This window comes from Chrysemys picta, chromosome 3 (assembly GCF_011386835.1).
Source record: "Chrysemys picta bellii isolate R12L10 chromosome 3, ASM1138683v2, whole genome shotgun sequence".
In the NCBI taxonomy this organism is placed as follows: domain Eukaryota; kingdom Metazoa; phylum Chordata; order Testudines; family Emydidae; genus Chrysemys; species Chrysemys picta.
Window position 1 is genome coordinate 149,048,485 of NC_088793.1, and position 12,100 is coordinate 149,060,584.

Here is a 12,100-nt window from a genome sequence, read left to right on the forward strand (position 1 = left end):
CTAATTGACAGTAAAGGAGGAGGGCACACAAGCAGCCTGAATGAATCTTCTTGCTAACTACTCTGAAACAACTATTAACTAAGGGTAACAGTGAAGGTAAAGATTTCTTCTCCCCATTGACTTCCCCTGCAAGCCTCCCGCTGCTCCAACAAGTTTTATGCTTCCCTGGGGCTGTAGTAACCTTTGCACAGCCCTTACGTGGGAAGAGTAAGATTCCAAGATCTGTTCCTGGGTGATGGAGTCGCGTACCTTATTTAAGTGGTCCTACCTATGCACCTCATTCTCATGGCCTAGGTATAGTGCCCGTTTTCCCCTACACCTTCTACACTAAGTACTTGGTCTTGTAGGAATGGAGCCAGCCTATTTGAGAGCTCTGGCTACAGAACAGTTTAGCTAAAGTCCTTTGATGGGAATTTAGGTATTAAAAGGCATGCAAACTTATTAGTGAAAGGAGATGTGGCTTTGGCTTTGTACCTTCCAAATGCAGGTGTCTGAAGCAGGAATAGAGTTTTACTTCAGGTTTTAATAGCAACAAACATCTTTTCATCTTCTGTGTTTTACAAGGATCTGAGCATATTAAATCAAATAATTATTCTGGCTGTAATGATGGATTTTAAAAATCATTTCATTAACATATAATTATTGAAATTTGCATAATTAATAAGCCGTAGTTTGCCAAAAGCCGAACTTTTACTACTGATGAACCTCTGTTTGATCAAGTTCTCAATGTTTTAATTCTTCTAGATGAAAAATTAAAAACAGTGGTCTAATAGTGCGTTCATTTTCCATTAATTGATCTATATAATATGGATGGAAGATAAAGCACATGCATATAAAATACATTTAGCAGTTAATTATAGTAACAATAAGAGAATTACAAAACAATTTAATTTTTGACCATTTCCTTGCATTGACTACAAATTCAACCCACTTATACATTTGTTTTATATCTCTTCAGTCTGTAGGTTTTTTATATATAAATGGCTATTCACTCCATAGTGATCAGGAAGCAATATGGGTAATGGTTATGACACTCCCCAACTCACTTACTAAAGGTGGAGCTGTGAAATCTGATACTATAAGAACAGCTAATATCATTTTGGCGTCATACTTCAGAGGCTCTGAGTTGGAATATCATGCCCTAGAGAAAGGTCAACTTAATCCTCTGTGTTGTGAGTAGTAAGTAATTTATATAGTGTTTCCAGTAGAAAAGCAGTTTAATGGACCTGCAGGTAATGTTTAATAACTGAGAATGTAAGTTAAATTGACCAGCTATTACATGTGTCTGCACTTGCTGTAATGGCATGTGAAATTGCGTGAAATTTCACACATTTTGTTTCAGTTTATTCTAATTGTCCTCTCACAATTAAAAGAACACCAGTTCTAAATTAAATGTAAATCCAGGGTTTATTCACACTCAGTGTTCTTCAGTATGCTCACTCCTCTTCAGGGCTGTGTTTTGAAAGTACTTATAAAACTCCTTACCACTCAACTGAACCAGGTCTTCATTGCAAATGGCACACTGCAGTAAACTCAGACACAGTTTTTCTTTTCTTTGTACAAATGAGGTTCATCTGGGTCATCTATTTACTGATTTCACTTCGAAAAACTTGCAAAATAGTAGAAGTCTGATAATATGTATGTTAAGGGCTGTTTATAAAGAGGATAGTGGTCAATTGTTCTCCATGAGCCAAGATGGCTAAGAAAGCAACCCCATGCTCTGGGTGTCCTAAACATCTGACTGCTTAGAAACTGGGACTGGATGATGGGGTGGATCATTCGATAAAGTGCCCTGTTCTGTTCACTACCTCTGAAGCATCTAGCACTTGCCACTCTTTAAAGACAAGATATTGAGCTAGGTGGATCACTGATCTGACTTAATATGGCTATTCTTGTGTTCTTACGTTCAAGAAGGACAAGAAGTAATTAGCATAATCTGAAGCAAGGGAGATTTAGATCAGCTATTAGGAGAAACTTTCTCACTATAAGGACAGTTAAACACTGGAATAGGCTTTCAAGGGAGGTTGTGGAATCCCTGTCATTGGAAACTTTTAAGAACAGATTAGATAAACACCTACGTATACTTTGTCCTACTTCAAAGTGCAATGGGGCTGGACGTAGATGTCCTCTTGCCCAATTTTTTTATGATTTCTATGAATTTTAGAGATATTTCAATGCTTAGCATATTTGTTTTTTCTCTTCTCCTGTGTGTGTTGCTTGGGAAACTGGCATGAAGAATCATCATTAATATAAGTCCTCAAAGTCCTAATCTAGTGACCTCACAAATGGTTGCCATAGAGAGGATTATGAGGTCAGAGGATTGACTTCAGTTTTGGAGGAAGAAACCAGCAGGAGATGGGAAAAAAAATGTTCATGATTGCAGAATGCAGTAGTGAAGGGGTGGTTTTCCTTTAATTTAAAATAATCAGAATACCATTCAGGATGATTCCACATTTGAAGTCTTCTATTAATCATCCTGAATTTATCACACTGAATATCACTGATTTAAGCACAGAAATATTTGTTGTTTACCCAGAAACTTGCAACATTCCCATCGACATAGTATCTCGAGTATCTTTGTGTATAGATGGGTGGACGTGAACAAAGTCTCTCATCTGTCTATGTGAATTTGTGTGCGTTGTTTGAACTAGTTAGTCCCTATGGTCTAATGATGGTAACACTGTGGTCTGGTGACTGGGATACTGGATAGGAAGTCAGGAGATGTGGGTTCTATTCCCAGATGAACCACCTGATGTGGTGTGGCCTTGGGCAAGGCATTTCAACTGTCTCTTTCTGTAAAATGGGGATAATAGTTGACTCTTCAGTGTTTCAGAATCTACAGATGAAGTGTTAATAATGTTTAGCTCTCATAACATTATCTCTATCCTGAGAAATGGAGTAATTAAATATTAATCAGCCCTTTAAGGTGTAGGCTCCCATGATTGTTTCAGTTGAATGGTATTCTTCAGCATTTCCATTACTTGTGCATAATGTCATAATAGTAGTAATGGTGTGGTTTGATAATCATTCTGCCACTGGAAAGTAGCTAGCAAATGACCCTCTTTAATCTAAGAATTCTTCACACTCATCTGAATTACTTCACTTGGTTAATTTAGTGCCACTGGGCAAATATTTGCTAAAGTGAACTACTTAAACGACAGGAGCAGTCTCCACATAATCTCTATCTTACATGCACTAATGTTCGGTGCTTTATAGGTGATCTTTCCCCATCTATCTCTGTGAAACAGTATCCTTTCCCCAACACAGTCATATATCTGGTGCAAACAGTATTTATCTCACAGCCCACAGTCTGCAGTTTAAATATCCGCAAATTTGGAGTAACAAGTGAGACAATATTACATTCTTAAATCTCCGTTAGACATCTGCTTTGTGTGTTATCATCAAAATCATGAACTGAATGTTTCTGTAACTAGTAGAGCTGGCCAGAACAGTTTTGCCAAAATTATATTTTTGTGAAATAAGCTATTTCATCAAAGACGCATCTTTGATGAAATTGTTGGGAAGGTTAGAGAGAGAGAGAGACTATAGCCTGCTGCTTCCGTCACCGGCCTGGAATGTGACAGACCCAGGCTCAAGTGCCTACTCTGCCTGATTCAGAGCAGAGTTTTTCATCTGAATCAGGCAGAGCAGGGATTTGAACCTGGGTCTCCCACATCCCAGGCCAGTGCCTGAAGTGGCAGACTGTAGAATGTGACACACAAATGCACACACGTGTTTTTGACACTTCATTTTCACAAAAATGTTCAAATGGCTTTGGTTTTGTTCTGTTGTGAAATAAAAACAAATTTTGAAATCTTAAAAATTGTCACAAAATGGAATTGTGATCCTCCGGTAAGGATTTCTTAGAAGTGTTTTATTCAGTAGTCATTTTTCTTTAATTCTATTCAAGTCAATGTTTATAAATGTATAGTCACACTTCTGTGTTTTAAAAAATGTACCACATTGTGAGTAAAATACAAGTTGGTGATAGTAAAGATTTGATAAGCACTCATGGGATGGATGTCTGCATTGCTTATGAATGTTGAAGTCACAAGGGAGTTATGTGAGGTTTTTACTCACGAAAGCTTATGCCCAAATAAATCTGTTAGTCTTTAAGGTGCCACCAGACTCCTTGTTGTTTTTTTAAGGGAGTTATATAGGTCATCCCAAATGATTCATTGATAAATTCTTTGTGCCATGCCATACCACCATGTATTCCACATATGACATATTCAACAGAGAATATATTTTAGAAATGTTAAAGCATTTATTGTGATTTCTTCTTGTATCCCACCACATACTAAGCCAGGCTTCCTGATAATCAGGATGTGACGTTGCACTCTATATGATTTTATGAAAATATGCTAATGAGTTTGAATATAATGTAACTGAAATATGTTTCATGCAAAAGGTCTCTTGTAAGGTGGTATTACAAAGCTTATATCTACTGTGTGTGGTCATCCTATTTGTATAAATGTATCATTCTTGTATCTGAAACTAGAGATATGAAATATAACTCCTGAGGGCCTATTGTAATTATGCGTGGGTCATTAATGGTGGTTTGGAATCTTGATGACTCCCATTAACCAGCAACAGAGAGTTCTGTACCACAGGACTCTTTGTTGCTTTTTACAGATCCAGTCTAACACGGCTACCCATCTGATACCATTAACCAGGACAATTGACTTCAGATGGCTCTGTTTTACCTGTAAGTCTTCCTGTATATGTATGTGTGCTGGCAAGTGGGTAATGAAGTCTTACAGTGACATGTGATCATATCACCTGAACTGGAATCCATCTTTAACCTGGTTCTTTTCCATTGAGAAGGAGGGGGTGGGAACCCAGAGAGGGACAAAGGATTCCCCCCTTATGCAAAAGATATATATAAGTGGGTGGAACAGAACAAAGGGGACAGCCATCATGAGGAATCCCCTAGCTACCACCTGAGCTGGAACAAGGGCTGTACCAGGGGAAAGGACTGTGCCCAGACTAGGAAGGTCCAGTCTGTGAAAGAAACTTATTGAAACATCTCTCAGGGTGAGATTTTATCTGTACTCAGTTGTATTACTGTATCAGGCTTAGATTTGCGTGTTTTATTTTATTTCACTTGGTAATTCACTTTGTTCTGTCTGTTACTACTTGGAACCACTTAAATCCTACTTTCTGTATTAATAAAATCACTTTTTACGTATTAATCAAAACAGAGTAGGTATTAATACCTGGGGGGCAGGGAGGGGGCAAACAGCTGTGCATATCTCTGTCAGTCTTATGGAGGGTGAACAATTTGAGTTTATCCTGTATAAGCTTTATACAGGGTAAAAATGGATTTATTTGGGGTTTGGACCCCATTGGGAGTTGGGCATCTGAGTGCAAAAGACAGGAACACTTCTGTAAGTTCCTTTCAGTTAAGTCTGCAGTTTTGGGGCATGTGGTTCAGACCCTGGGTCTGTGTTGGTGTATCTGGCTCAACAAGACAGGGTGCTGGAATCCTAAGTTGCCAGGGCAGGAAAGCAGGGGCAGAAGTAGTCTTAGCACATCAGTTGGCAGTCCCCAAGGCGGTTTCTGTGATCCAACCCGTCACACAGGAGTCCAACTTTAAAAGGCTCAGAGAGAGGAGAATTATAACTCATACATTAAACATCTAAAAATAGCCAAAAATAGCTCTTGTATATTTAAACAATTTCAGCAATAGCAGTAAGTACATTGGCCTATTGGAAATGTTAGTGGGTAGAGGGCAGATAAGGTGCATGAGTGTAACTTATCTGATCATATATACATTGCTTGTATGTGTGTGTGTGTGTGTGTGTGTCTGTGTACACATAATTAAGCACACACAATACAATATTAAACTAGTTGAGATCTAGCTGGTTTCAATTAGCCATGATTGTTAGGAAAATAAGCAGTGTTTTAAGGCGGGTGGAGGAGGGGGAAAGTGCAGTATTAAATAATAAGCTGATCCTGGGAAAATGTAACCAGTCTTGATAAAATCACTGTTCCTAAAGTTACAGATATAGTCATGACAATAAAAACAGAAGATGGTAGGAAAGATTTGAGTACAGAAGGCTCCAGCATTCCATATGAAAACCGTGGTAGAGACACTTGCTGTGTGTACCAAAGGGTTCTGGAGAGAGTCCTCATTACAGTTAGATAAATAGCAGCTAAATGATTCTTCCATTCTGTAGTAAATTAACTAGAACTGCTACAAATGCATCTGTCTGTACAAATACAAAACAGTAAAAATTAACTGTGGAAGTCTTTCAAAATCCAAAAAGACTCATAAAAGAAACAGTCTGAAGATAGTTTATTAGCCTATGTTAATGTATTGTGGAAAATTTTCCCTATTCTTGATGGTTTATAGAACAGAATATGCATAGGAATTGCTGTTTCCATAATAGGCACACATTAATTTTTTTTCCAGAATCTAAGTTTTCTATCCTTCATCCACATTATTGTACAAATAATATGCTTTCTTGAATACTTTTCCTAGTTAGCAACCCAATTTAATCTTTTCCTCTAGAAAATTGTTAGATAGGGATTCCCTAGGAAATCAAATTAAGGTTGTCCTTTGGGATGTTGTTGGGTTGGTTTTAAATGGTGCTTTGCAAATTACTGAAATTTAGAACCAAAAACAACTGCAGAATTTTAGTGAATTTGCTATATAGTTAAAGGGATGTAGCCGTGTTGGGAAGAAAATTCAAGGTATGCCCAAGCAAAATAGAAACACTTGAAAACATTGTAGTGGAAAAGAGAGCCCAAGACTTGCTAATTCTGATCTTTCTGGCAAGATACAATGCTATCTATTTGCATGGGGAAGTTCCCAGAGAAGTACAGTATTGCACAGTTTAGGCTGTAATATTGTCCAATGTATAATAAAATCTGGATTGCAGTAAATAGATAGAATGATGGGCCTGCATGATAAGTAGCTCTTTGATACCAAGAAAAGCTATGTAAATTTATTAGGGCTGTCAAGTGATTAAAAAAATTAATCACGATTAACCGTGCAATTAATCACACTTTTAAACAATAATAGAATACCATTTATTTAAATATTTTTGGATGTTTTCTACATTTTTCAAATGTATTGATTTCAGTTAGAACACAGAATACAATGTGTACAGTGCTCATTTTATTTTTATTTTTGATTACAAATATTTGGACTGTAAAAATCAGAAGAAATAGTATTTTTCAATTCCCCTAATAAGTACTGTAGTGCAGTCTCTTTTATCATGAAAGTTGAACTTACAAATGTAGAATTAGGTACAAAAAAACTGCATTCAAAACCAACACAATGTAAAGCTTTAGAGCCTACAAGTCCACTCAGTCTTATTTCTTGTTCAGCCAATGGCTCAGACAAACAAGTGTGTTTACATGTGCAGGAGATAATGTTGCCCTCCTCTTGTTTATAATGTCACCTGAAAGTGAGAACAGGCGTTCACATGGCACTGTCGTAGCCAGCATCGCAAGATATTTACGTGCCAGATGCACTAAAGATTCATATGTCCCTTCATGCTTCAACCACCATTCCAGAGGACATGCTTCCATGCTGATGACAGGTTGTGCTTGATAACGATCCAAAGCAGAGCGGACCAATGCATGTTCGTTTTCATCATCTGAGTCAGATGCCACCTGCAGAAGGTTGATTTTTCTTTTTTGGTGGTTCAAGTTCTATGGTTTCTGCATCAGAGTGTTGCTCTTTTAAGACTTTTGAAAGCATGCTCCACACCTTGTCCCTCTCATACTTCAAATTCTTAAACCTTGGATCGAGTGCTGTAACTGTCTTTAGAAATCTCACATTGGTGTCTTCTTTGCGTTTTGTCAAATCTTCAGTGAAAGTATTCTTAAAACGAACAACGTGCTCAGTCATCATCAGAGACTGCTATAACATGAAATATATGGCAGAATGCGGGTAAAACAGAGCAGGAGACCTACTCTTCCAAGGAGTTCAATCACTAATTTAATTAACGCATTGTTTTTTCAATAGGCATCATCAGCATGGAAGCATGTCCTCTGGAATGGTGGCTGAAGCATGTGGGGCATGCAAAATTCTCTGTTTAATATCTGTCACATAAATACCTTGCAGTGCCGGCTACAAAAGTGCCATGATTCTTATCTCCTGTAATGTAAACACACTTTTTCTCTTAGCATGGCTGAACTAGAAGTAGGACTGAGTGGACTTGTAGGCGCTGAAGTTTTACATTCTTTTGTTTTTGAATTCAGTTATGTAACAAACATAATTGACATTTGTAAGTTGCACTTTCATGATTAGAGATCGCACAACAGTATGTTTGAGGTGAATTGAAAAAAACTGTTTTATCATTTTTACAATGCAAATATTTGTATTGTAAATAAAGTGAGCACTGTACACTTTGTTTTGAGTTGTAATTGAAATCAATATATTTAACAATGTGGAAAAACATTCAAAAATATTTATTACATTTCAATTGGTATTCTGTTTAACAGTGAGATTAAAACTGTGAGTAATCGCAATTAATAAATCGTAATTACTTTTTTTGAGTTAATCGCATAAGTTAACTGCGATTAAGCAACAGCCCTATAATTTATATTTATAAGTGCACTAAATAAGCCGGCGTGATTGCCTGGTAACATTGCTAGGATGGCCAGATGTCCCGATTTTATAGGGACAATCCTGATATTTGGGGCTTTTTCTTATATAGACTCCTATTACCCCCCCCACCCCGTCCCGATTTTTCACACTTACTATCTGGTTTCCCTAAGCATTGCGTTGCTCAAGAATAGCTTTTGTGGTTTTCCTCAGAGGACTACGAGTTTCAGATGAATAGTTGAAATTTAACCCTTGGCCCATGAAAAGGAAAAGACTGAAGTATGCTTCATACTTGGGCACCCTCTAATGGATTATTGAATATTACTGCAGCCTTGAAAAAGCATACCACTACTAGGTTCAGGATAAGAAAAGTGGTTAATGTAGTCTCTCATGAATTGAAGAAGGTAGAGCTTAGACATTGTCACTTCCCATGAAAGGGAATGTGAGCTTTCTCTCGCATACAATCTTGTCTCTTCCGCTGCTGAGCCCCACTTGGGCTCTTAGGACAGAGGGATAACTGCAGTGAGGAGAATATTAAACTCAGGATGGATGAAGAATTATTTTGACTTCATGTAACTTGAGGCTGTGTGCTTGCTTAGTCCTACTTACAGGGTGTTGCAAACAATTCAGAGAAACTTCTCCATTTCAAAAATTACAGGAGTTTGACATATCCTAAGACTGTTTTTCTGGGAGCAAAAGTTGTGTTAGTGTGGTCTTTACAGGCTCAGGACACAGTGCACAACAATGGTAACGTGTGGTGTTGTAGGAGTATACCAAATGGAGCCTGATTTCTGTATAAGTTGCACAATTAAAAGTTTTGGAACTTAAAAATCAGTGCAGGACCTGGGGGAAACATTAGAACATTTTAATTCTGTGCTGAGTTCTACCAGCAAATTTAATTATGAAAGATCATTGAGGTTAATATTGTTGTTGTTCTTCCCTCATGGGTAACCCTTTTTTTTTTTTTTTTTTTTTTAAAGAGCTTCTTATGTGGGTCAGTTGCTGTAACTTTCAGTGAGTAGGGTGCTTTAATGGATTCTTTTAATGAAAGAATATTAACAAGCTAAATATGTGAACAATAGGTTCAAAATACAAAGACTGATCAGACCACTTAAGAACAGGCTAGAACAGGGATTCTCAAACTGGGGGTCGGGACCCCTTGGGGTCACGAGGTTATTACATGTGGGGGTCACGAGCTGTCAGCCTCCACCCCAAACCCCACTTTGCCTCCAGCATTTATAATGGTGTTCAATATGTAAAGACGTGTTTTTAATTTAAAAAGGGGGTCGCACACAGAGGCTTGCTATGTGAAAGGGGTCACCAGTACAAAAGTTTGAGACCCACTGGGCTAGAATGTAAGGTTAGATTTTTTTTCTCTTCTCTCCCTCCTCCCCCTCCTTTTTTAAAATCAAGTTGCTGCTTTTAATGAACAGGATGAGATTGTTACAGCTAAGCACTTTAACTATGAAAACTATGATTAGGTCATATTTATTATAATGAAAACCATTGCATGGCTTGTTGTCTCACAAGTGTTGGTGGTGGTTATACTGCTCTGCACATCAATAGCATTCACTGCACTTCTTTCATTTGAAGATCTCAAAAAACTATCAGTGGATTAAGCTTTTTACCACCCTTGTTGGGCTAGCTTTGCAATATTCTGCTTCCCTGAGGATAAGGACTTTTTATGATTGAATGAAATAGATTGTCCACCACTGAGTATATTTTGAGCTCAGGTACAAGACTGTTATGCCCACCTCACAGATTGGGAAACTGGGGTATTAAGTGATTATATGACTTTTCCACAGTCATACAGCAAATTAATTGCAGAGCCAGGAGTTAAAATGCAAATCTAAGCCATCTAAGGTATTTATCCTAAGAGTTAACTGCTTACTTATATAGGGGGTAGGGTGAAAGGCATTACAATTGAAGCCAGAGAGTGCCGTGGGGGAAGATGGTAATAGGAGAATTTATGTGGGAGGCAGGGGAATTTAGTGTGGTGAAGCTTTAAAAAACAAGCAAACAAAAAACCTTGTAACTAGTAAAATCTAAGCCTATCAACCTGATAATTTTATATGTTGTATCCTCTTTCCTCATCTCTCTTATCTGTCATTAGATTGCATGTTCTTCAGAGCAGGAAATGCCTTTGCTGTTTGGCAAGTGTCTAGCATATTTTGGGCTCTGCTGTAATCTAAATAATATAGTATCTCTTGATTCTCACTCCTGTACCGTAACAGTTTGAAGAGTCTTTGTGTTACTCTTTGTGTAGCTTCCGAGATTAGCTTTTGCATTGGCATGTGGCAGGCATGGTTCGGTTTCATTCCTACACCCACTCCACAACTTGGTGGAAGCTATTCAAGCCAGGGTTGGAAAGTGCTTTGTGTCACAGGGGTAGCAACTCTGAAGTGGCCAAAAGGTAGGTGTGCTTTGGTATCTGAAAGGTTAACTGGAGAGAAGAAATTGGAGGCTCATCCTTACCGTGGTAAATCTAGGAAGACAGAATCTCAAGATTCTAGCAAATGTTTACTGCGATATTTCTAAGTCATAAGTGCTTTTTAAAATTTTACCCTGGGCTTTTAAAGTTTAGGCCATAACTAGTAAACTACTTTGAACTTCTAGGTAAGATATTTCCAAATCACTTAGGTGCTTCTGAAAATGTTACCCAGGTGACTAACCCTATACATTCTGTAATTCCTAAGAATTCCATTTACAGGACTAAATGTATATTAGTTCTTGAAATGATAAATTAGAGGTCAAATAGTATGCTTATCCATTGTGGGTTCTGTGAACAAGCAAGCAAGACAAATGAAAAATAAGCTGTGTTTCCTGTTTGGCATTCAGTTATTCAGGCTGCTTTTCCATTACAGAGTTACTTCGGCTGGTATTTGAAGCTGGTTATTAGTGTGCCCAGTGAGCCATGCATTCTTGGGGTAGCTGTGTTTTTAAAATAAAGTCTGAAAGCTTGAGCTGCTTAATTCCACTAAACCCAGAGTTCCTGTTTTTGGCGACACTTTAGCAGAGCTTGTCTTTTCACTTTGTGCATACAGAGCTTCAAGATAAACAAAGCTTTCAGAATAAACATACATTTCAGATTTTTCTGTTATCTTTTGGGGGTGGCGGAGGGGAGGTAGAATCAATAGGAACAAAATAAAATTCCTCGTCTCTTTAGTTATCTCCTGCCTAACCTAAAGAAAAGAACTGAAAATTGTATGACCTCTTGGAGATTGTTCTCTTCAATACAGGGATTTCCCTTAGTATTATCTTCTTAGAGCTGGATAGATGCCAGGATGCTCACAAATCTTCTCAACTGACAGTTAAAAAGTGGTTTTATATGTAAAGTGTTTTATTTTAAAAACAAAACCATCCCCTTTAGAGGCCATATGGTATGTTCCACAGATTACCTCTCTTCAAATCACTTCTAGAACCCTATCTGTTCTAAGGTGGCTACCAGTTTAATATTCATGCACCCCTTCTTATCTGAACTGCACCAATTTGTGCTTTTATACTGTAAACTCTTTTGGACAAAGGCCTAGTTTTGTT

The 12,100-nt window shown here is 37.7% G+C and overlaps 1 protein-coding gene across 5 annotated transcripts in view; it reads left to right on the plus strand.

Annotated features, from left to right (window-relative positions):
* The window catches only part of ZFAND3 (zinc finger AN1-type containing 3), a 281,458-nt gene that overhangs the window by 122,824 nt on the left and 146,534 nt on the right, over positions 1-12,100 (plus strand). The window contains exon 1 of one of the 5 annotated variants that reach the window (XM_065590551.1): positions 10,825-10,976. The exons of 3 other annotated variants lie outside the window; for them this stretch is intronic. In XM_065590551.1, the coding sequence (XP_065446623.1) occupies positions 10,856-10,976 (121 nt within the window). In that variant the 5' untranslated portion in view covers positions 10,825-10,855. Of the gene's footprint in view, positions 1-10,824; positions 10,977-12,100 lie in introns of those variants that run through there. One more of the 5 variants, XM_065590553.1, reaches the window with a different exon arrangement.